The sequence below is a fragment of the Azolla caroliniana genome, unplaced genomic scaffold (assembly GCF_043228905.1).
Source record: "Azolla caroliniana isolate FFs.n. ecotype wild unplaced genomic scaffold, voAzoCaro1.0.p SCAF_11, whole genome shotgun sequence".
NCBI classification, from domain to species: Eukaryota; Viridiplantae; Streptophyta; class Polypodiopsida; order Salviniales; family Salviniaceae; genus Azolla; species Azolla caroliniana.
Window position 1 is genome coordinate 4361077 of NW_028230446.1, and position 23933 is coordinate 4385009.

At 42.5% G+C, this 23933-nt stretch overlaps 1 protein-coding gene across 1 annotated transcript in view; it reads left to right on the top strand.

The window, feature by feature from the left end:
• Nucleotides 1–23634, top strand: part of LOC147857619 (diiron containing four-helix bundle family ferritin protein, putative (Protein of unknown function DUF455)) — a 59775-nt gene extending 36141 nt beyond the window's left edge. Inside the window, exons 2-9 of the mRNA XM_087327635.1 lie at nt 16645–17113; nt 20304–20545; nt 20617–20713; nt 21191–21374; nt 21681–21762; nt 23000–23096; nt 23202–23267; nt 23396–23634. Of these exons, the coding sequence (XP_087183761.1) occupies nt 16700–17113; nt 20304–20545; nt 20617–20713; nt 21191–21374; nt 21681–21762; nt 23000–23096; nt 23202–23267; nt 23396–23449 (1236 nt within the window). The 5' untranslated portion in view covers nt 16645–16699 and the 3' untranslated portion in view covers nt 23450–23634. The remainder of the gene's footprint in view (nt 1–16644; nt 17114–20303; nt 20546–20616; nt 20714–21190; nt 21375–21680; nt 21763–22999; nt 23097–23201; nt 23268–23395) is intronic.
• Nucleotides 23635–23933: the final 299 nt, after the last annotated feature.

Consider the following 23933-nt stretch of genomic DNA (forward strand, 5'->3'; position numbering starts at 1 on the left):
ACTCGTTGTTGACCGGGATCTCTTGATGTACTTTCTGGTGGAGCCTCATGCAGTCCTCATACAACTCCGATCATACATGCTTGACCTTCACCTTGCCTTTCACTGTGGGCACTTTATAGACTGACAACCAATCTACATCACTAATCAATTTATCAGTTAGAACAGTAGGGTCAATAACCTCTAGCGATAGACCATATATGTTGTTAAAGTCCTCATTTGTCTCGCAAAACTTTGCAAAGTTTAGGACTCTAGGATATGGAGGAACGAGCCACCTTAAATAAAAAATCAATACATGTTAACTCTACCCCACAAGATGACATGTGTATTTGCAATCATAATTGGTAGGGAAGAATCAAAAATAGAAAATCAGCCACATTCACCCAAATCCTAAATAAAGTTTGGGGGAAGTTTGTAGACACACAACCATTGAAATCAGAAATGTGAATTGGTGCAAAATTCCAACCCTAAATTTGAAATTTTCAAAAGTAATCAGAAATCGACCGCTTAAAAAATCAAAAACCCTAATCAAAAACCTTAATCAGAAACCCTAATCAGAAATCAACCACTTAAGGAAAACAAAACCCTAATTTGAAATATGAATGAAATCAACCCTAATCATAATTTTTGTCAATCAAAAACACACCTACTGCAACACGCCGATCTTCGAGACATACCTGGACGAGTATCGAAATGGTGGTGTTAGAGACATAGACTAATGTAAGCATTAGATAAGTGTAACAGATTATGTGCGGAAGCAATAGAAAACCAAACACACAGAAAATACCCAGGTTTAATGGAGAGCTTGAGTATGCATAGTACATGGGAGAGACAGAGAGAGAAAACACAAGAAAATCAATTCAAAAAATACTAACTCTCTGTACATACATCGTGCTCAATGAGCAACTTTTATACAAGCCCTGACAATGGGCTGACACAAGTACTGATAGTACTTGACTGCTCATAAATGAGCCTCGACACTTACTCCCAAAACTATTCCTTACGAGGAATATCTCTCTAACGGCCTTTCGGTTTACGTACCGATACGGCCTCTCGTTACACACCGGTTTGCGTATCCGTTTTATGCACCGGTCTAGCCTAACCGATCGGTCCCAACCGATCCGGTTCTTGGTTTGCACAGCCGATCTGGCCAATGTTGAGCTTGTATCTCAACACTCCCCCTCAACCTCAACTTGAGGTTCCATCCGCTCTTCCGGATCTACGTTCCAGTTCCTCCTGGCTCCACGCCTTCCTCGCGCTCCTCGACTCGTTCGATTCTGCGCGCCTCGACCCTTCCGGTCAGCTTGTTTGCTCACACGGCCCTTCTCAGCTTCCTTGCTGTTGCGGTGTTGGTGCCTCTTCTGCTGCCTTCTCTTCCGCTTGGCCCTTGGTTAATTCAGCGTATCCGAATCAAACATCCAAACCGAAGGTGCTGCTCGGTAGGTCACACCATGAATTAACTAATCACCCCGACCGGGTAGCTAAGATCTGGTTGAGTGATGGTCAAATATATAAGGCTTCCGACGATCTATCGGAACCTCGTCGGGTCGCATACCTTTCCGGAGTCGGGGCGAAGCTTGACTGTTCTATTTAGAGGAGTCGAGACGGACTTATAATTTGTCATCCCGAATTTGAAGAGCATACTCAGTACGTAATGCCGTTAGCTGATCAATATGCTTTCGGGGGCGCGGATCACTTCAATACCGAGGAAGTAATGAAGGTCCCCCAGATCCTTCATGTTGAATGATGCCACGAGCTGGAGCTTCACGCGGTCAATCTCACCTAGGTCGGCATCGGTGATGACCAAGTCATCAACATAAAGTAAAATACTAACTGGCCCGAGTCAACCTTTCCAGATGAACAATGAGGAGTCTGATTTTGACGTTGCAAAGCCCATCCGACGCAATCGATGCGTGATCTTCACGTTCCAGGCACATGGGGCTTGCCTTAGTCCGTAAAGGGACTTCTTCAATCGGCACACTGCCGAAGTGGTCGTTCCGGAGTGAAATCCGGGGGGCTGTACCATGTACACATGTTCCTCAAGCTCACCTTGCAAGAACGCATTCTTTACATCCATCTGATGTAAGTGCCACCCCTCTGCCGCAGCTACCGCGAGCAAAACACGGAAGGTCATCATCTTCACGATCGGCGCAAACGTCTCATCGTAGTGGATGCCGTGTTTTTGTGCGTAGCCTTTCGCTACTAACCGGGCCTTGTATCGGTTGACCGAGCCGTCGGTGTTGTACTTGACCTTGTACACCCACCTACATCCGATCGGCTTCACACCTTTCGGTGCGTCAACCAGATCCCAGGTTTCATTTTCCTCCAATGCGTGCATCTCTTCCTCCATTGTGGCACGCCAATTCGTGTCCTTCGCCGCTTCTGCGTAGCTGTCCGGCTCATGTACTTCCTCCACTCGTGTCATGTACGCGTAATGGTGCGCCATGTACTCATTATAACGGAACCGCACAATAGGGTTCTTCTGGCGGGTTGATCGGTGTAATTGATCATTAGCCGATGTTGAGGCTTTCTTGGCCGACGTGGACTTTGGTCTCGAAGACCCGTCGTCACTTCCCTCGGAGTCAGACTCGTGTCGATCCAACTCGTTCCTATCCGTGCCGTAATCCGACAACTTCTTCTTCCCTTTTTCTTTGCGTGTAAGCCGTCTCCTCGGCTTCCTGCGCGGGGAATGCACAAACCGAGTCTCCACTACTCGCCGACTCTTCATCGGACTGGTCGAACCGACTCAGTCGTCCATTCGGTCCGCTTAACCGAAACAAAATCGGACTCTCTTCGCGGGTCCCGATTTCAGGCTCATCCGGAGGCACCTCGGCCTCACTGACCTCATCATCAGAACTCGGATTGGAGGTGAGTTCCGGAGTCAGAGGCAAGTACCAAGACGCGGACTCGTCAAACACAACGTCGCGGCTCATGCGCGCTTGTTTGGTGCGAGGGTTATAACACTTATAACCCTTCTGCTCGTCCGAGTAACCGACCAAGATACACTTCTCGGCTTTTGCGTCCAACTTTCTCCTTTTCTCCTTCGGTACATGCACATACGCAATGCTATCGAAAACTCTCAAGTGTCGTAGATTCGGCTTCCTTTTGAAATACTGCTCATGTGCCGACACTTTTTCTCCGATCCAATTCTGGATGTATACTGTGCTTCGTACCGCCTCAGCCCAATAGAACTTGGGCAAGCTCTTTTCTTCTAGCATTGCCCAGAAACAGTCAAAGACTTCACTCTTCTTCTCAATAAGGTAGATCCACGTGTGCCGCGTATAGTCGTCGATGAAGGAGACGAAATATCGACTCCTACCAAGACTAACGTTCTGTGCCGGCCCCCATACATCGGAATGTATCAAGTCGAGCTTGTTCCGGCTCCGGTTATGCTCGTTAGGGAAAGGAAGTCGGTGTTGCTTCCCGAGTTGGCAGGCTTCACAAATTTGTGCCTTTCGGCCACTAAAATTTGGGCAATCCAAACACCACCTGTTTCGATTGCAGGTCCTGACGCTGTTGATAGTTGATGTGGCCTATCCATTTGTGCCATAAGTCGATGTCCGACTCGACTTTTTGTCCTTTCGCGAACATTGCGGTGCCACCGTCACTAGAGTTGAGGATAAACATCCTCCCGTCTCTACGCCCTTGCACAATAACTCAGCCATCTTCCTTGATGAAGCACCCAAGATGCGTGAACCGGACTTGCATCCCCTAGTCGACGATCTGCCCGACCGACACCAGATTCTTCGTGATTGTTGGGACGTGTAGCACGTTCATAAGTTTCCCTTTCTGCCCGATATGGCTCAAAGGAACTTCACCGACATTCGCGATCGGATGCGGAGTGTCGTCTCCGGTTGCGACTACTCCCGGTTGCATCAGTTTTTCCAGGTACGAGAACCACTCCTTGTGGCATGTCATGTGGTTTGACGCGCCGGAGTCGACGTACCACACCTCCTCTGACTTTGGGGTGATCTTCTTCATCGAGTTTGCTTCGTGTCTCATCACGAAGACTAACCCTTTTTCGGCTTCTCCGGATCCTTCGGCGTAGTGCGATCGTTGTCGATTTCCTTTGTCGGTTTGTCCGGAACCTGATCCGGACCCGGTTCTCTCCGAATCGGCGCGCTTTTTCCAGCACTTGCTCTCCCTGTGGCCTTTCTTGTCATAGTACCAACATTCCGCAACGGATTTCCCTTGCCGGTTCTCGTTGCCTCGACTCCCCCTGTTTCCGGAGGGTCTGGAATTGCTATCGGCATCACTTCGGTGCCTTCTTCCTTGATCCCGTTGGCCGCCTCCATTGTGTACCTACTCGCCTCGTCCGCCACGACCATGGGGCCTATCTCCCTCCGTGTACAACATCTTGCTGTCGGCATGCGTGCTTATCGACGCACTCGCGTGGTTCTCCTCTATAAGGAGCATTGACTGTAAGTTGAAAAACGACGACGTATTCTCCCGTGTACACACAACAGTTCGGAGCGCTCCAAACTTTGACGCCAGTCCCCTGAGATAGATTTGCATCATCTCGCCTTCCTCCACGTTCACATCGATGGAGGCTAAGGAGTCGCATATATCTTTGATCTTCAAGGTGTAATCGGCCACCGACAAGTCGCGTTGTTGTAGGTTGCTCAGCCCCTGCCGGAGTTGAAGCTTCATGGTTGTAGTGCTTGTGGCGAAAATCTTCCTCAGATTTCCTGAAGCATCCTTCGGCGTTTTCGCATCCTGAATGTAGCTTAAGAGTTGTTCGCCCACACAAAACGCGAAGCAGTACAGTACTCTGTTCGCCGACTGTTCCCAAGTCGGGAAGTCTTTGTGTGTTGATTCGGGTGCTGTGTCATTTGCTCCGTCGACATAGCTCCAGTAACCGTGTCCGAGCAGGTACTGGTGCATCTTGTAAGACTAAGACGCATAGTTGTTTTTGTCGAGCTTCTCTGTTGGAAGCGAGCTAGCCATGCCTCTATCCATCGGTTTTACCTATTCTTCTTGGTTGGTTTTTCTTTCAAGCTATGTCGGCTGCAGAGGTTCTCAACCCTCGCGCTCTGATACCATGTAAAAGATTATGTATGGAAGCAATAAAAAACCAAACACACAGAAAATACACAGGTTTAATGGAGAGCTTGAGTATGCACAGTACGCGGGAGAGACAGAGAGAGAACACACAAGAAAATCAATTCAAAAAATACTAACTCTCTGTACATACATCGTGCTTAGTGAGCACCTTTTATACAAGCCCTAACAATGGGCTGACACAAGTACTGACAGTACTTGACTGCTCAGAAATGAGCCTCAACACTTACTCCCAAAACTATTCCTTACGAGGAATATCTCTCTAACGGCATTTCGGTTTACGTACCGATACGACCTCTCGTTACGCACCGGTTTGCGTATCCGTTTTACGCACTAGTCTGGCCTAACCGATAGGTCCCAACCGGTCCGGTTCTCGGTTTGCACATCCGATCCGGCCAATGTTGAGCTTGTATCTCAACAATAAGGATAGAATAAAGATAAATAGATAGAAAGGAGAGAGAGAAAGAAGGGTGCCGATCCACCCGACCACCCCCGAGCGAAGGGATCGAGACGAACTCGAGCCTCGATCGGCGTCCCATACCACCGTCGTGGCGTCGAGTCATACCTGGTGTTGGTGCGCTTGCTACAAGAGTTGACCCATCACAAGACAGAGTCTCGACGTAGTCAACAAGATAATGAAATGAGGGTAGCTAGGCCTCTTATTTATAGCGATACCCAAGGCCCCCAGGCAAGTTCACACTTGGCCTAATGGGTTGTCTCAATCCCGAGGATTTAAAAGTAATCCTCCCCTTCTTTACACTCTCGTTTAAGCCTCACAATTATCCACGTGTATAGAATACTACGGTAAATTCTCACCACGGGATATTATATGGGCATGCCCGTAATAGGTTGTGTGTTGGTGCTCTGAAGGTGCAATGTCGATATCAGAGTTTTTGTGTTGCTGCGAGAGCTTCGTCTGCGTTCGTGCTGAGAGTACTCCATCTGTTTGGATTTCGAACTCAAACTCAAGATTAGCAGGACTTTGGTGACATTCAACTTGAGTTTAGATGAGGGCATTGTTCCCCAAGTTCCACTACGTCAGAAATCAAAGTTCAAAATTTTGAGTATTCCCATAAATGACCTATTCACCACAATAAATGACATGTATTTAAGTAATAAAGCATAAAATGTCGTAAATGACCCTTATGATTTGCCCACGAAAAACTAGCTAAACAAATAGCTAAATAGCTATGGCCATTTTAGCAGTTAATTAGCTATAATAGAGTTTCCATTCCCATGCTTTTACCTTTAATGCTTAGCAATGTTTGGGTCCTAGGTCTTGCATAAATCTTGAAAGAATTGTGAAGCATAAATTGGGACATATAAAACTAACAAGGTAGCGTATACATCAAAGGATTTTCTTGTAAGGAACATTGAGCATCTCATCTCATTCTTTGACCGTTCTAGGAGAATCTTCGATTGATAAGTTGCATGGAGTTGACATGGATATAGAGATTGTCTTGCAATGTAGCATGTCAAAATGTTTTAATACACTTTCAATGTATTGAGTTTGAGAGAGAGAAATGGTTCCTTTAGCATGATCTCTTTGTAGGTTCATTCCAAGGAAGTACTTCATTGGACCAAGATAGGTAGGTGAGTTGGCAAGTAATGGTAAGTCACTGACATAAATGCCGATTATGATGAAATTATTCATAGCTTTTTTAATGTATACATTTGGTTCATTCTTTAATCGGTTATAGCCAATTTTAGTTAGAAAATTATGAAGTGAATGGTACCAAACTCGTGAAGATTGGTGTAAACTATATAATGATCGATGTACATGACATACAACATTTGGTCGCGTCGAATCTTCGAAGTGTGGCGGTTGTTGCATATAGATCTCTTCTTCAAGTTCTCCATGAAGGAAAGTGGTTTGAACATCTAAGTGATGGAGTTCCAATTCAAGTTTGACCGCAAAAGAGACGAATATGTGAAATGTGATACTTCGCAATGTAGGGTTGAATGTATCTTTAAGGTGGATTTGGGGTATTTGCGAAAACCCACAAGCTATGAGACGAGCTTTGAAGCGTATAAATTTTCAAGTAGCACTCATCTTCTTCAGACGAACCCACTTAGAACTAACAATTTGTTGGTTAGGTGGTGGATGGACAAGACTCCAAGTTGTGTTCTTCAATAGGGCTATCATGTCTTCTTCTACGGTTGCTCTCCATTTAGGGTCATCGGTACGAGAAAACACTTCTCTAATAGTGATGACTAATTCATTTGTAGTATCTGGTTCTTCCTGAACTATGAGGGTGTCCAGATCAAGGTGTACAAAGTGTGCCTCAAATTGGTCTAATTCCTTATAGATATTGACCAGGAGCATGTACGGTGAGGTGGGGAATTGTTATCCAAGGAGTTTGGATAGTTTGGCAAGGGTTGTGGTTTTGAGTTGTTTGAATAACTATTGGGGACATTAGGTGAATGAAGATGAAATGCCAGAATGATTTGATGAGTATGGGGGATTTCGGGAATATATTGATTAGAGCTCAAGAAATTTAATGAATAGAGTAGAAAGGTGTTTGGTGTATTTAACTCTGGGGAAGACATGGTGAATGGCAGAGGATGCATTTGTGACGTTATGAGTATATGTAGATTCAGACAGTGTGTAGGCTATTTCACGATTTGGGTGAACATTATTATTTTGTTTATTTTGGGTGGTTGGTTTACGTTGGTTCGTAGAGATATGTGTAGAAGTATGGAATTGAAAGAGATGGAGAGAGAGAGAGAGTTTTGTATTAAATGTTTTAATCTTCTCACCCTACAATCAACTGACCATTTGTGAGAGATTGTGGTGATTATAGGTGCACCTTTTCATATGAGGATTACCTTTTCGTTTTTTATGTCCTGTTTTTCTATTTATTTTCTTTAACTAATTATTACAATAGCCTCCCATGAACTAATTAGTTGTGAATTGCTATAATCTTAAATTTTCACAACAAGCTTCAAATTTGTCCGAACGGAGATTGGTGTCGGATTCTCCCTGATCCGATGCACCTCTATCTTTGGCATACTAAGGCATAGTCATCTTCCCCTTCTCTTGCGTGTAAACTGTCTCCTCAGTTTCTGATGTCGGAACTTCACAGCCGAGTCTTTACTGCTCGTCGGCTCTTCATCCGGCTAGTCGTTCCAACTCAACTCTTCATTCGGCCCACTTGGCCGGAATGAAATCAAACTTTCTTCCGGAGTGTCTATTTCTTCTTCTTCAAATAGTATCTCAGGCTTACTGGCCTCATTCTCATAATCGGCATGGAATTGGGGATCAGAAATGGCAGAGAATACCATGATGTTGTTTCATCAAAGAAGATGTCGCAACTTACTTGAACTTGCTTCGTATGGGGGTTGTAGCATTTGTACCCCTTCTATTCATGAGAGTAGTCGACCACGATAAACTTCTCTGACTTGGCATCCAACTTCTTCTGCTTCTCATCCGGCACATGCACATAGGCAATGTTGCCGAATACCTTCAAGTGCTTCAAATTCAGCTTGCGCCCGAAATACAACTCATGAGCCAACACCTTTCCTCCGTGGGCAAAAATTCAATTCTAAATGTACACAACCATCCGAACGGCTTCAGCCCAGTAAAATTTGGGCATGCTCTTCTCTTCCAGCATTGACCATGCCATTTTCATGATTGATCGGTTCCTCCTTTTTGCTACGTCGTTCTGCTTCAGCGTATATCTACGACTGAATTCGCGCCGAATTCCCATTTGTTGCAGATAACAGTTGAACTTGTAGGAAAAGTATTCTTTTCCACCATTCGAGCACAAATGCTTGATCTTTCTCTCTCTTTCCCTTTCCACTAAGCTTTTCAAGTTCCAGAAACATTCGAAGACGTCATTCTTCTTCTCTATAAGGTAGATCCAGGTGTGTCAACTATAGTCGTCGATGGAGGAGACAAAATATCAACTCTTGCCTAGATTCACATTCTGTGCAGGTCCCCACACATATGAATGAATCAGGTCAAGCTTGTTACGGCTCCAATTTTTCTCATTGGGGAAAGGAAGTTTGTGTTACTTCCTTAGCTTGTAGGCTTCAAACTTGGGCCTTCTAGCCATTGAACTTTTGCAAGCCGAACACAATCTATTTCACTTGCAATTCTTGATTATTTGATAATTAATGTGGTTGATCCTCTTATGCCACAAGTCGATATCTAATTCCACTTTTTGTCCATTGGCAAACATTGTGGAGCCAATGTTGTTCGTGTCGAGGATGAACATCCTCCCTTCTCTTCGTCCTTGTGCGATGATTCTTCAATGAAGCAACCGAGGTGGGTGAACTGAACTTGCATTCCGTGGCCGACAATCTGTTCGACCGACACCAAATTCTTGGTGATCGTCGGAACATGCAGGACGTTCATCAGTCTCCCTTTTTTCCCAACATGGCTCAACAGGATGTCACTGACATGCTGGATGGGATGTGAGGAGTCGTCACCGGTTTCGATGACCCCCAGTTGTTCTAGTTTCTCATGGTATGAGAACCATTCTTCGTGGCTTTTCATGTGATTTGAAGCCTCAGAATAAACATACCACACCTTCGTTGGCCTTATGCTTCATTACAAATGCAAGATCCATTCCAGCTTGGTTCGAGCCTTCAGTGAAGTGTGATCGCTACCATTTTCCCTGTGCTTTGCCCAACTCGTTTTTATCGGAGTCGGCCTTCTTCTTCCAACACTCGCTTTCCTTGTGACCCTTTCTGCCACAATACTAGTAGTCGGTGGTTTTGTTTTGCCTGCCTCTGGCACCACCCTGACTCCCCTTGCTTGTGGAGGGTCCAGTACTGTCGGCACTTCCTTTGTGCCTCTGGTTCTACTCTTGTCGGCTGCCACCATTGTGTGCTGATCCTTTGTGTTCTCCACGACCACGAGGCCTATCTGCCTCCATGTACTGCATATGAATGTCCAACTGTGTGCTCTTTGATGCACTAGTGTGGTTCTCTTTTACCATAAGCATTGATTGCAAGGTTGATCGACATTAGTTGAACCGTCCTCAAGAGTCCTAAATGACTCGCCCTTGCAATAGGATTTCGGCGATGTCGAATCATCCTCCTCTTCTTTGGGATTGATTGATAGAGAAGTTGGTGCCTTGGTCTATTTGGGTGATTTGATCGTTTCAACTTTGTCTCTTTCATCTCTTGTCAATCTCTTAGTTGAATCGATTCCGCAGGGGGTTCGTTGGCTTGGTTCATTTCGACTATTTGTCAAATCTTCAATTCAACCTTGTGGGTTGGTCCTTCTACGACATCTCTGTCAATTTCAAAGGAAACCTTTTTGCTGACCATTTTCGGTTGGTTCCGTTCAGAGAGAATTGAGTCTTCATTGAAGACTACATCACTACTCCAGATCAATTTCCCATTCTCTCTGTCCCATAGCCGATAGCCGAATTCCCCATTGGTTCCATAACTGAGAAATATGCACTTTGTTACATGGGGCGCCAACTTGGTCCTTTTCTCGAGATTAAGATGTAGGCTTTGCATCTGAAAATACGGAGCCTATCGTAGGTCGGTTGCTTGCCTGACCATAGTGCATGTGGCACTTCGAGTTGCACTACCCTTGATAGTGATAGATTTATCAAATAAATGGTCATCTACAGTGCCTCGGCCCAAAATTCCAGCTTCAGTCTGGAGTGTTGGAGCATTGTCGTCACTCTCTCCTAGATCGTCCAGTTGATCTGTTTTGCCACACCATTTTGCATGGGTGTGTAAGGAACGGTCTTTTGGTGCCGGATCCCTTTGTCGGGCAAGTACTGTTTGAAGGCTCGGGAGGTGTATTCACCTTCATTGTTTGACAAGACTGTCTTCACTTGGTGTCCTGATTGGTTCTCCACTTCGGCTAACCACCGAGCGAAGACCTCGAGCGCTTCGTCTTTCAACCTAATCGAGTAGGCCCAGACCTTCCGTGTACAATCATCTACGAATGTGATGAAGTATCAGGAGCTTCCACCGAGAGAAGACCTCGAGCACTTCATCTTTCAACCTAATCAAGTAGGCCCAAAACTTCCGTGTACAATCATCTATGAATGTGATGAAGTATCAGGAGCTTCCAAGTGACCTTTAGGGCATCAATCCATATATATCTATATGGACCAATTCTAGGGGCTGATGTATCGTCTCGTAGTGAAGAGAATGTGCACTTCAGGTCTATTTCCCATAATGACAATGCTCACAAAAGTCCATCTTTGTCTAGAGCTTTGGGATGTAGCCAATCACCATCAATCGGTCTAGTCTGACTTGTGACATATGGCCAAGTCGGCTATGCCATAGGTTTGAGTGCCGCGATTCAGCTACATTCACGGCCCCTTCTAGACTAATCGCCATCAGTGGGTACAAGTTATTGTACTTGTATCCATTCCCAATTTTTAGATTTCCTCGGTTGATAGTCCATGATGACTCACTGATAGTTGTTCTATACCCGGTTTCGGCTAACATGCCAATGGAGACCAAACTCCTCTTCAATACGGGTACGTGTCGGACTTGGTGCAGGGTGATGGTATTGTCGTTTGACAATTGGATGAGGACCTCTCCAATCCCTGCTATTACGCACTCTTGCCCATTTCCCAGTCAAACAATGATGTTGGCTCCAGTAGAATAGTTCGAAAACCATTCGATATTGGGGGTTACTTGAAATGTGGCGCCAGAGTTCAACAACCACGTTCATGTGTCTTGCATGTTGTAGAGGACTTCCTTGGTCAATGATTCCTCCAGGGAGAGGATTTCTCCCGACTAGGATTCAGCAACATTGATTTGGTTGCCGGTTGGAGAACGGTTCGAATCGGATTGTCCTTGTGTCTGATCGAATCGCCGACCATTCTCCTTTCTCTTTATGGACCAACAGTTGGAAACTTTGCGACCAATCTTTTTGCAATGAGTGCAGAAATCACTTGATCGACTATTCCTCGACTTCGACCCCTATCAATCTTCTCTCCTCCTCGGTTGACTTGTGTTGCGACTGGTTCTTTCAACTTGTTCTTGTTGGGAAGTCGGTCCCTTTGGATGGGAACCGAACAAGCCGAATTGGATGAGCCAAAGGAAGAAACCAGACTGGATGGATCCGGAAGGTATCCGACCGATGTGAATTAGTAGTAGGGACATATTAGTAAATATGTTCAGATGCACCTGTTGAGGCTATACTTGTAAATAGCCTGAAAGTTATATGAGTACGAATAACTAGGGCAAAACTTATTGTAAGTAGTTAGTTATTGTTCAATGGTTACTAATTATTGTACAGAGTGTGATGTAACCGCCGGTCGGCGAAGAGATAGAGCTCGAGGTCGTTGCCTCCGAGTCTCTCATTGTAGCCTTCCTCTCTCCTATAGTGATCTTGTTTGGAGTTTGTGAACTCCCGTGGTTTTGGCTCTCGAGGTTTTCCACGTTAACATACAGCATCGTCTCATTCTTGTGTCAGTGTATTAATCTCTACTTTCTGTTTTGTTTTCTTCCATTGTACGGTTGGATCTCGGTTGTGGCCCAGAACGATTCCTCTCAAATTGGTATCAAAGTGAAGTTCTAATCTTCAAACAAACAATGTGAAATGGAAGATTCATTCGAAGGCATGTTCAAGCTCACCGGCTCCAACAACTCAGTGTGGAAGTCGAAGATTAGGGATATGCTAGTGGTCAAAGACCTTTGGCTACCGGTACAGTTCGGAGACAAAAGACCAGACAAGATTGATGCATCAACATGGGAGGTAATGCACATGAGGACAACTACATACATAAGATGCTTCATCAACATGAGCTTGTACAACGTTGTGGAGAATTGTGGCATAGGAGGTTATGTCATATGAGCGAGAAGGGGATGCGAAGACTTGGTGACGATAACCTCATTCCGAAGGTGAAGAACGTACAACTTGAGAAGTGCACCGATTGCTTGGCTGGCAAGCAAAATAGAACCTCCTTCCGGTCGAGACCACCGACAAGGAGGAAGGCACCGCTTGAACTCGTGCATACCGATGTATGCTCCATGGACACGAAGTCACATGCTGGATCGTAGTACTTCATGACTTTCATAGATGACCACAACCGAAAGTTGTGGGTCTCCACACTAAAGATGAAGGACCAGGTATTGTCCGTCATCAAGGAGTTTCATGAAAGAGTAGAAAGAGAAATCGGTTAGAAGCCGAAAGCAGTCTGAGTAGAGAATGGCGGAGAATACCGAGGACAGTTTGAAAAGTATTGTCAGGAGAAGGGAATCTGGCTCGAGTATATTGTGCCGAAGACACCAAAACTCAACGGGTTGGCTGAGAGGATGATCCGGACTATTATGGAGAGGGTCTGAAGCATGCTTGCACATGCTAATTTGTCCAAGACGTTTTGGGCTGAGGCACTGATGACAACGACATACATGATAAACAGATCACCATTGGCACCCTTGGACGGAGATATACCACAAAGAGTGTGGACTGGCAAAGACGTCTCGTACCGGCAGGAAAACTAGACCCGAAAACTCGACCATGCATATTCCTTGGATATGGAGATGAAGAATTCGGCTACCGACTGTGGGACTTAGTCGACAAGAAGGTCATTCGGAGCCGAGACATAGTCTTCATGGAGGAAAAGACTATCGTCAACTAGGAGTCGGAGAAGAACACATCCTCCCGAACAGTCGAAAGTCGATAGCCGACTGAAGAACACGGAGAGTCTACCGAATTCAGGTCGACAATCGAAAACCAGTCGGGAGTCGGAGGCCAGTCGGGTGTCGGAGTCAGACACAGGTGGATCCGACGAATATGAAAAAGTAGTTTAATCTGACTTGGATGAAGAATTGACTGAAGAAGTCAAAGAGAGTCAATCGTGTCGGCCGGGGAGAGACGATGCCCTCTAAGAGAAAGAAGGGCCCCTTGGAGATTTCCGGATGAAGAGCATGTATTGTTGACCGACGAGGGGGAGCTGGAGAAAACCGAGGCCGAATACAGAGGAGCAGTTGTCACAACATGTGAAGTCGTATGGCTCAAGCGGCTATTGATGGAACTACAGGTGGAGGTTGTTGATCCGACACTAATATACTACAACAACCTTAGCAGCATCCAGCTTGTAAAGAATCCCGTCTTCCACGCTCGGACCAAGCACATAGAAGTGCATTATCACTTCTGCGTGAACGCGTTCTTAATGGTGAAGTCGAATTGCAATATGTTCCAACTGATAGGCATGTGGTTGACATCTTCACCAAACCTCTTGAACTCAACAAGTTATGGCACTTCTTGGAAATGTTGGGCTTGCAACTTCTCAACATGCCTCACTTGAGGGGGAGAGCTAATGAGGGAAGAACTAAAGGAAACCATCCGACAATGGGAGCGGCAAACCAGATGAGCCTGAGCCAGAACTAGCTGAACACAAGGGGAGAGCCGAGAAGAATAGGGTTGTTCGAGCTAAAGGCCAGATCGAAGACAAATCAAAGACAACCGATTCAGTCAAGAGTGGAGACGAATCGAAGACAACCGATTCGAACAAGAGAAATGATTTGGACGAACCAAATCATGAGACCGAACGGACACAGAGGAAATCGAAGCCAATGCCGATACGGAGAACCTGACAAGTTGAAGGATGTTGAATCCGTAGAGGCAAGGAGAAGGCCATCGAAGGCCTTAGGAGCAGACAAGATGACCACACGGGTTGTAGACCACGGAACTGGAGGGGTTGTGGAGTGCAAGCAAGGAGATGTGAAGCCAAGAGAAGATGGAGTGGAGGACCAGTTGGAACGGACACATGGCAATCTCAAGTTGAGCATGAGGTGGAGTGTTGAGTGACAAGCTCAATAGTCGGATCAGCTGAAGAAACTGATAGTTAGATCGATTAGAGAGAGTCGGCCAAAGAAGCCAGATATTGGATCGACTGAAGAAGTTGGAGGCCAGATTGGTTGGGAGTTGACAAGACGTTATTCCTATTACTAAGAATAGGAATATTATGGACAATCACTGTCACATGCTCATTTATGAGCATTCACGTACTTGTCAGTACTTGTGTCAGCCCACTATCTGGGCTTGTATATAAAGTGCTCTATGAGCACATTTGTAAGTACTGAGTACTAAGAGATATTTTTTGTAATTGAAGTTTATTATTGTCTGCTCTACTTAGTCTCTCTCCCTCGCTCTCCATCTTTGTGAATACCTGACTGTCTACAGGTGTCCGGCTTAGCCGACTGTGTTTTTTGTGCACGAACTTCTGCATACGCTAATCTTTTACACGTGGGAAACTAGATCTTTTATGTCTACCAACACACATTCGAAAGTGTTGATATCCTACCTCTAGGATGACATCTTTCAAGTGTTTCCAATTTTCTTTAACATTATTACCTAAAGAGAGTTTTGACAAATGGTTCTCAACTTCTTTTGCAATATCATAGCTTTATTGCAACAAGGTCGAATGATGTATCTCGTTTCCTTTTTTGCTTTACCACATTTGTTGATAGATTGTGAGGGTGTAAGGTCCAAGTACAAGGGCTTATGGTATGAGTCCGGGGATAAACCACCAATCTCAAATGCATTGGCCATGGATATATCAAATGCCTTCATAAACACATAATCTATTACACTTATCTTCTCCATTTGCTCTTTTCTTCCTCTTCTGTTACTTGAGGAGAAGAAGAAGAGGAAGAAAAGAGCAAATGGAGAAGATAAGTTCATGAGTGGAGCTTCAGGTGGAGATCCTCAAGTTTCAGTGCAACGTCGCAAAGGATTCCAAAGGCTCTCTCATCCCCTTTTTATATAAGATTCCAAAGGCTCTCTCACCAACAAAATTAGAGGGTGCTTTTTTATTTTACCATGCACCATGTTTTTTCCCCCACTTGCATGCTCTACTTTTCTTTTTAGTACCTGATGCTAGCAAAAAGCTTTGCCCTCCCACTCATAGTACAAAGCACTTAGTAATTGAGCTAAGATTTTTATTGTTTTAAATGCAACTCATTATTTGTCCTTCATACCATACCCCTCTATCTATCGTTAAATCTTTTTGATATTCTTAGTTTAACTTATTTCCTCCTATATGCATTTCCCACATCACGACATCCACCCCACTAAACCTGCACATACTCTGGTCTGTGCCAAGTGTGGTACTCGGGGAGGCTAGGTTCGCCAAGTTGGAACCTTTGACCCTTGTCTTGATCTTTTCCTTTATCCATAACCTAACTATCTATGCTACATTGACCTAGAACCTAAACCGATGATTCCTTATCTTTCTTCTTCCAACACCACCACGACCATTCTTTCCACCATAGCCATGAAGACCATCCAATCCACAAAACTTAGTTCCCAAATTGCCTGTTTTTCGGAGTCTTTATTGTAGTCTTGGACACTTCCCGTTCTAAGCATAAGCCATGGCTTGAAGATATGTGTGGTGTGTGTGGATGATATTGGGTCTATGATCAATTTGGTCTTATAGATTGGGAGATTCTGGTCGCCTTTGGGGGTGTAATAAGAGTAGCGATAATCTCTATCATAGAGACGGCTAAATGTAGTGGAGGGGTGTGAAATCTGTAGTTATGTATAACTACATCTAAATTCCAAATTGGAAGGACAAGAAGATGTGCCATTGGAAGGTACACCCCAAATTTATCTGAGATTTCTCCCAGCTCTGCTTCAATGGGGAGCTGAAGGGAATTGATCGGGAGACACGTAGATCAGAGATTCATTTGAGAAGGTAGGAGAGTAATGATTGGGCGATGGCACAACTGGGTCTTGCTGGGTTCAAGCAATTCCAAGCTTCAAAGATGCCCATCACCATCACCACTTTCCTTCTTCTGCACGGTAGCTGAGCAGGAGTGGTCAGGGTTACAGGGGTGGAGGGAGAGGCCGTTGGATGAGAGGAGAGAATGGGGAGAGAAAGGTAGAAGGAGAAGCAGCAATGTATATGAGGCCCCGGCGATACTGGAGAGCATGAAGAGAGATGGCTTGACGATACCTTCCTCTCTCTCGGAGTGGGGTGCCCTCATCCTTAACACGCCTGAACCTTCCCTCAAAGTCTCGCTCACACACCATGCATTCCGTTTGTGGTCCGATCAGAAGCTGCCACTTGGTGCTGCCACACCGCCCGATCAACCGGCCCGGCCCCTTAAACCTTTGCTTGTAAGTACCCCATCTTCTCATATTTCAGAGAGTAAAGTTGATGTATAGAGAAAGAGTAAATATGTTTTCCTTACCATGTTTTGTGAATGTGATTGAAAAGACTAAACAATAGAGCACTAGAGAATGTATTCTCTTTATAATGTTTATATGTGTTAACAATGAGATAGAGTTTCGGTACACTAGGTAGAGAAGTGGGAGTGTATTGTCTTACCATGTTTATGTATGGTAAAAGGATGTGGTGGTGGTGCCTGATAAGGCTTTTTTATGGGAATGCATTCTTACCATGTTTATCAATCCAGGTCAAGGATGTGATAACATTAGAGTACAGAATTTTCTTACCATGTTTATGAATGCTAAGCATGTATGTGATTAAAACTAGAGAGGGGAATGCGTCCTTATTGAAAGTATAGAAGGGAATGTGTTCTTATTGAAAGCAGAGAAGAGAATATGTTCTTATTGAAAGTATACAAGGGTATGCGTTCTTATCAAAAGCATAGAAGGGAATGTGTTCTTATTGAAATCAGATAAGGGAATCTGTTCTTATTGAAAGTATAGAAGGGAATGTGTTCTTATTGAAAGCAGAGAAGAGAATATGTTCTTATTGAAAGTATACAAGGGTATGCGTTCTTATCAAAAGCATAGAAGGGAATGTGTTCTTATTGAAATCAGAGAAGGGAATCTGTTCTTATTGAAAGTATAGAAGGGAATGTGTTCTTATTGAAAGCAGAGAAGAGAATATGTTCTTATTGAAAGTATACAAGGGTATGCGTTCTTATCAAAAGCATAGAAGGGAATGTGTTCTTATTGAAATCAGAGAAGGGAATCTGTTCTTATTGAAAGTATACAAGGGTATGCGTTCTTATTGAAAGTAAAGAAGGGAATGGTTTGTACAATGTCCGAAGATTAAAAATGTGGTACATTAGAATTCATATTATGGAATTTGAATCAGAGATGTATGCTAAAGATGTTGTGCATTATAATAGAGAATATCTTGGAAACCACTTTTATGGACCATGTGTTGTTTTACACTATAGCAATTACTCACACTCCTACTCATGTGACTACATAACTTAATGGAAAATATCTATTCCTCATCTTATTGAACATAAGGAAACACATGATATAGAGAGCTATGGAATATAAATGAATTTATATCAAAATTTATCAAACTATTCTACCTAGATTCCAATGTCATGGAAGAAACGTTGTATTTAACTTGCTGAAATATGGTTCAAAGCATGGCGTAACCCCATCGTGACGAAATTTCACCGACATTATTGAGCTGGTAGCTACCATTCAGAATTGGTTCATGGATAATGATAAGACCCTTCCAACATACCGTGCACTTAGTTTGGAAAAAGTCTTGTAAATGCATTGTTTGTTGCAGTTTTTATCTCAAAACGTATTTCATTCTTTTAGGCCTTAGTCTTCAGTTACTTATTGTGTTTTTTCATTGATGTGGTGCCATCTTCTCTAGCTTCCTTTATAAGGGTAAATATATTTGTACACTATAATTGATGCTCGTCATGATTCAAATTTCTCTCGATGCCTCAACATGACCCCAATGTCAGAAAAACGTTGCTCATTGGGGATTAAACATTAATATGTTGCCACCTTCTGACAGCTTCCTCCATCCAGTATTGGTCTGTGTGCATTATTACTGATGCTTATCTTGGTTCACACGATGCTTTAACATGAATTTCGAAGACACTGGACTTATGCATTCCTCACCATAAACTGATTGGAAGAAGGAAAATCAACTGGAACACTTCACTAAATGATGCCACTAGTCCATTTTACATTGGACAGTAAGGTGTGGAAAATATGTGTGGATTTATAAAGGTCCGACGAGCTGCTAGATAAGGTCAACACGAAAAATAAATCCTTGTTTGACATATTTGTATATTGGCATAGCAAAAAGTCAATAAATCTATTTTTCTACATGTTCAGAATGCGCGTTTTCTTCTCAGCATAGGCTTTATAATATGTATGTCCCCCTTTTCCAAACTCCTATGCTTACAGCTGAAAGAAACTCATAACTAGATTCATCTTAATCCAAGTTTTTGACTATTATCCAGTTCTAGAGAACCTATATTGATATACATCTATATCATCTAAATCATCATGATATTTGTTCTTTTAGCACTGGTCCACAGGTTCTAATTTATCTCCATTTGAAGCTAACATGATAACTCTTGACAAAGGTTTTCAGGTTCCTTTAACGCAAGTTCCAGGAAATAAAGACTTGATCTCTTCCATGAAATGCTCATGTGCTGCGTATCCTTGTGATGGCGTGGTTGGTTGCTCCAAAAAACCAAGGGAATGGGCTGCTATGTGAGGAGAGAAAGAAGGGAAAACTGTGCAGAAAAATGGAGAGGAAACCCTAGCTGCTAAAGGTCCCCAATGACCAAAAGTTATAAAGATAATGTAAATGCCAATAAGCCCCCAAATTGGGGCCGAAAATTTGATTGAAAATATGTCTGGAAAGCTCTCAAAGAAAGCTTTCACATGAAAGGGTCAAAATATACAAAAAAGGAGTCCCTGGTGCCTTTGTCCCCAACACATCTATATCCTTAAAATCATCATGACAATTATTCTTTCAGCACTGGTCCACAAGTTTGGATATTATCTCCATTTCATGGAAACATGATGTGAGGATAGCTCTTGACCAAGGTTTTCAGGTTCCTTTAAGGCAAGTTCTGGGAAATAAACACTTGACCTCTTCCATGAAAGGCTCATGTGCTGCATATCCTTGCGAATATTGAGCTCATGAGTGTATTTAAAAACACTTTTCTTGTGCATCGGCCTGGATGACTTAGTTTACCGAGGTATAAATCATTATGATGCTTATTCTTTCTGCACCAGTTCGTGAGTTTGAATATTGTTTCCATGTAAAGCTAACACGATGTAAGGATAGTAGTTGGCAAAGTTTTTCAGGTTATTTCAAGGCACATTCTTGATTTAAAAACATAATTTCTTCCATGAAGTGCTCATGTGCTGCATGTCCTTGCACATATTGAGTTTATGGATGTACTTCAAAACACTTTTCTTATGCATCTGTCTGGATGACTTAGTTTACCAAGGTTTAAATGACTGATACTTATTCTTTCAGCATTTGTTCACAAGTGTGAATATCACCTTCATTTCAAGCTAACATGATTTAAGGATAGTACTTGTCAAAGTTTTTCAGGTTCCTTTAAGGGAAGTTCCAGATATAAAGACTTCACCTCTTCCACGAAGTGCTCATGTACTGCATATCCTTGCACATATTGAGCTTAATGCAGTTGATTTGGCTTGGGATACTGTTGTACGATTCTCCAAAGATAGTGATGTTTTGGATCATCAATTTTTTGCCGATTTTGCACATGTCGCTGATGATGAGAGTCGTCACTTTGGTTGGTGTTCACAACGGCTATCTGAACTTGGTTTTTGGTAAGTGTTAAGTAAATAAGTTTATAATCGGCAGGTGTTCAAACATGAATATCGTTTTATCTCAATAACAGCTATGGAGACATGTCAGCTCATAATATGCTTATTTCTGAAGGCCAGAAGTCAGCAGCGAATGTCATGGCTCGTCTTGCTGTTGTTCCAATGGTACAGGTAATTTCAACAGAAAATGATGTTTTGAGGTCTCTGCACTGTATTATAATCCCTCGAGTATGTCTATGGCATGACGTGCCCAGGCATCTATCTCTTTTGTGAACATACAACAGTATTGATATGTGTGATGTAGTTTGGATAAACTATTATGCCACTTTGCTTAGCTTCTCCTGTCAGATTTCATGAATCATGCAGATTGTAAAGTGTCTCAATATTTTTTAAACACCATTAAGTAGTCTATCTAGTTGAGATAAATATTTCTTGATCAATCAAACAAAACTATATCGTCATTTGTGTGGGTTCTAATAATAATATTGGTTTCCTGTCATTCTCACATAAAGTTCTCTGTGAAGCTTTAGGTTTGGAGTGCAAGATCATACTTCTTTCACTAGCCACAACAATTATATCATATAGATAACTACCTTTCATGGAACACATGACTGCTTGATGCTTGAGTCTGTAGATTTTTCTATATAGGAGGCACGTGGATTGGATGCTGGACCCAAACTTGCAGAACGATTAGTTGGATGGGGTGATGTACGCTCTGCCAGCATTGTCAATCAAATTTCAGAGGAGGAGCTCGCACATGTTGCTGTGGGTGTATCATGGTTTTTGACTGTATGCAAAATGATGAAAAAGACCCCTAGTACAACTTTTAAAGGTATATTTCATGCTTCTTTGGAGTCTTATCTGCTTTTCTAATTTAAATATAAATTTGAAGAACTTTAGTGTAACCTAAGTAGCAATTAATCATGGACAAGGTGCATGCAACAAAATTCCTAGATGCATAAGAAATACACGTGAGGAAATAAAAATACACTTGATTGTACTTCAGAAGAAAGTTGCTCCTTGAGCTCAGGACTAATCATGTGATGGAAAGAGTTATTGCATTAGAAAAGCAGCATATTCCCCAAATACATGATTGTTGCTCTAATTCAAAATGTCTTGATATATAATTATAATTTAGATTTGATGCGAGACTTGAAGGTTGAAGTGAAAGGGCCATTCAATCATCTAGCACGAGCAAAAGCAGGCCTTCCTCGGAGCTGGTAAGCTCTACTAAAGCTAAACTGATATAGTGGGACAAGATTCTGTTTGTGGATATGGTTTATTGTTTTCTTGGTTGTTTAATGCGGAGTTTTGTTGACTTCAATATGCAAAATATCTTTTGCAGCAGTGATTGATTAGAGCTTGAAATAATTTCCGACTTTCGGGAAAGTAATTCAGAAACCAACTTGGAGAGCTTTCTTTCGAGGGGGAAACACACTGGCATATAGGTTTTAGAATGCCTTTACGAGATAACTAGCTCCTTTCTTATTGAGAATCCTCTAAACATTAGTATACTGGACTAGTGCAAAATTTCTTTAATAGTGTGTCTTTGTTAATTAGGTCTAATTAGGTGTACCACTTCCTGGTTGACTGTGTATAGATTTCCTATCTAGACCAAGAGATTTATGAAGAAACCCCTTTGGTTTGGAGATATGAGTCCAAACCAGTTCAAAGATGATTGTGGATTGGGAATTACTGAATAAGCAAAATTTTCATGAACAATTATGGTTCAATGGATTGTTTTTGGATGACTCCCTTAGCTAGATGTGCAGTGCACATTTATTCACGTTGTCATGAAGTTCACACTGCATGAGGTAAAATTGGTGGAATTTCAGCATCTATAGCTAGGCTTAGTGATAACGGGTCATTAGAGCAAAAAGTATGTGAATCAGACGTCCAGAGATTTGAGTTGTAGTCTCTCGAATATTTGGGCCATATTTTGTGAATTTAATAAAGGATCGGTCTAAATGTAAGGAAGACCGTTTTTATAATTATAAATTAGTATAGGCCTTAAATATTTAAGGCCATATGGTGTAATTTGAGGGAATTATTGGCCTGAATCTGAACGTGACCATTTTTAGAAGGATCTAGAAACTTCTAGAGAAGCTGAGAAGCATCTCAACCATCCTAAACATTCAAATTTTGTTTTCATGAATAGTCGGTAGGTAGACCGTAAGCTTAATGTTTCCATGTGTTCATAGTGAAATAGAAAAGAGTTAAATAAGCCCTAATTTATATAGTACCATATTAAAAATTTACACTTGAGTGCATCTTTAAACAAAAAAAATAAAAACACAAAAAGCTATAGTAGAGCTGTAAAATAAATCATGGCATTTAGCAATCAGAGGAATATTTTTGCTCACATTTATAATTGATAATGCAGACTAATGGTGATTGACAAGCACTTCTAGTTTGAACTAGAATCTTTATGCGATCTTATTTGACCCTCATTATTAGGTATGATCCAGCAAAACCTGATTGTTTGCTAACAGTGGAAGAATCTATGCAAAGTAGGCCTAGCAGTTCTAGCCAGGGCCAACTAACACTGGAACAGGTATTTAAGGAGATTCCCTTGCATATTCAATAAAACAATGTAGAGAGCCTCATCTTTGAAGGCAAAGTTTTCTATTAATGAAATATGGAGTTTTTCTAACTATAGGAAATGGAAGGAAGATCAAAGAAAACACTAGCTTTGGAGCAGAACAGTACTAGTCGCATGGATGAGGTTTGTAAATTTGATAATATGATGTTTTGTGTCTTTGCTTTTGAATATGAGATTCATATATAATGTATTTGATGCATGTGTGTATGCATATGATGAATAAAATCCTTTGATATTCCTCCATTTGGAAGGTCTACAATCGGCTTGAATATCTTGTGGCAATGGAGAAAGAGAATACGTCTTGATTAATCCTTCCAAAATATAATTATGGTGATATAGGATAATGGCTTGAGGATGCCCCAATGTTGTATCGATTATGCACTCTGGTTGATAATTTATTTTCATGTCTTGAAGCCTAAATGGTTAATGGCGACAAAAGTTGTATGGTGTACTGAATCCTGCTGTTATTAAAAGTTTTGTATCATGACAATTTGTGATATAAAAATATCTGAACTAAGTGGTAGAAATGCTGGTTTTCTTGACATACACTTGCCCAAAGATTTTAATCAAATGATTAATGGATATTCCACTGAAGTGCCTCTTGGGTATTTCAATAAAATGGTTGACGGGTATTGACGATGCCTATGCATTCTTTTTGCACCTTGATTGTGAACCAACAATATTTTTCAATGAATAGGCTAAAGTAGGTAATGCTTAATCTTGTATTTCCATTGAACTTACCATGAGTCATAGCATTATAACCAAAATCCAAGGCAACAACTAAACATG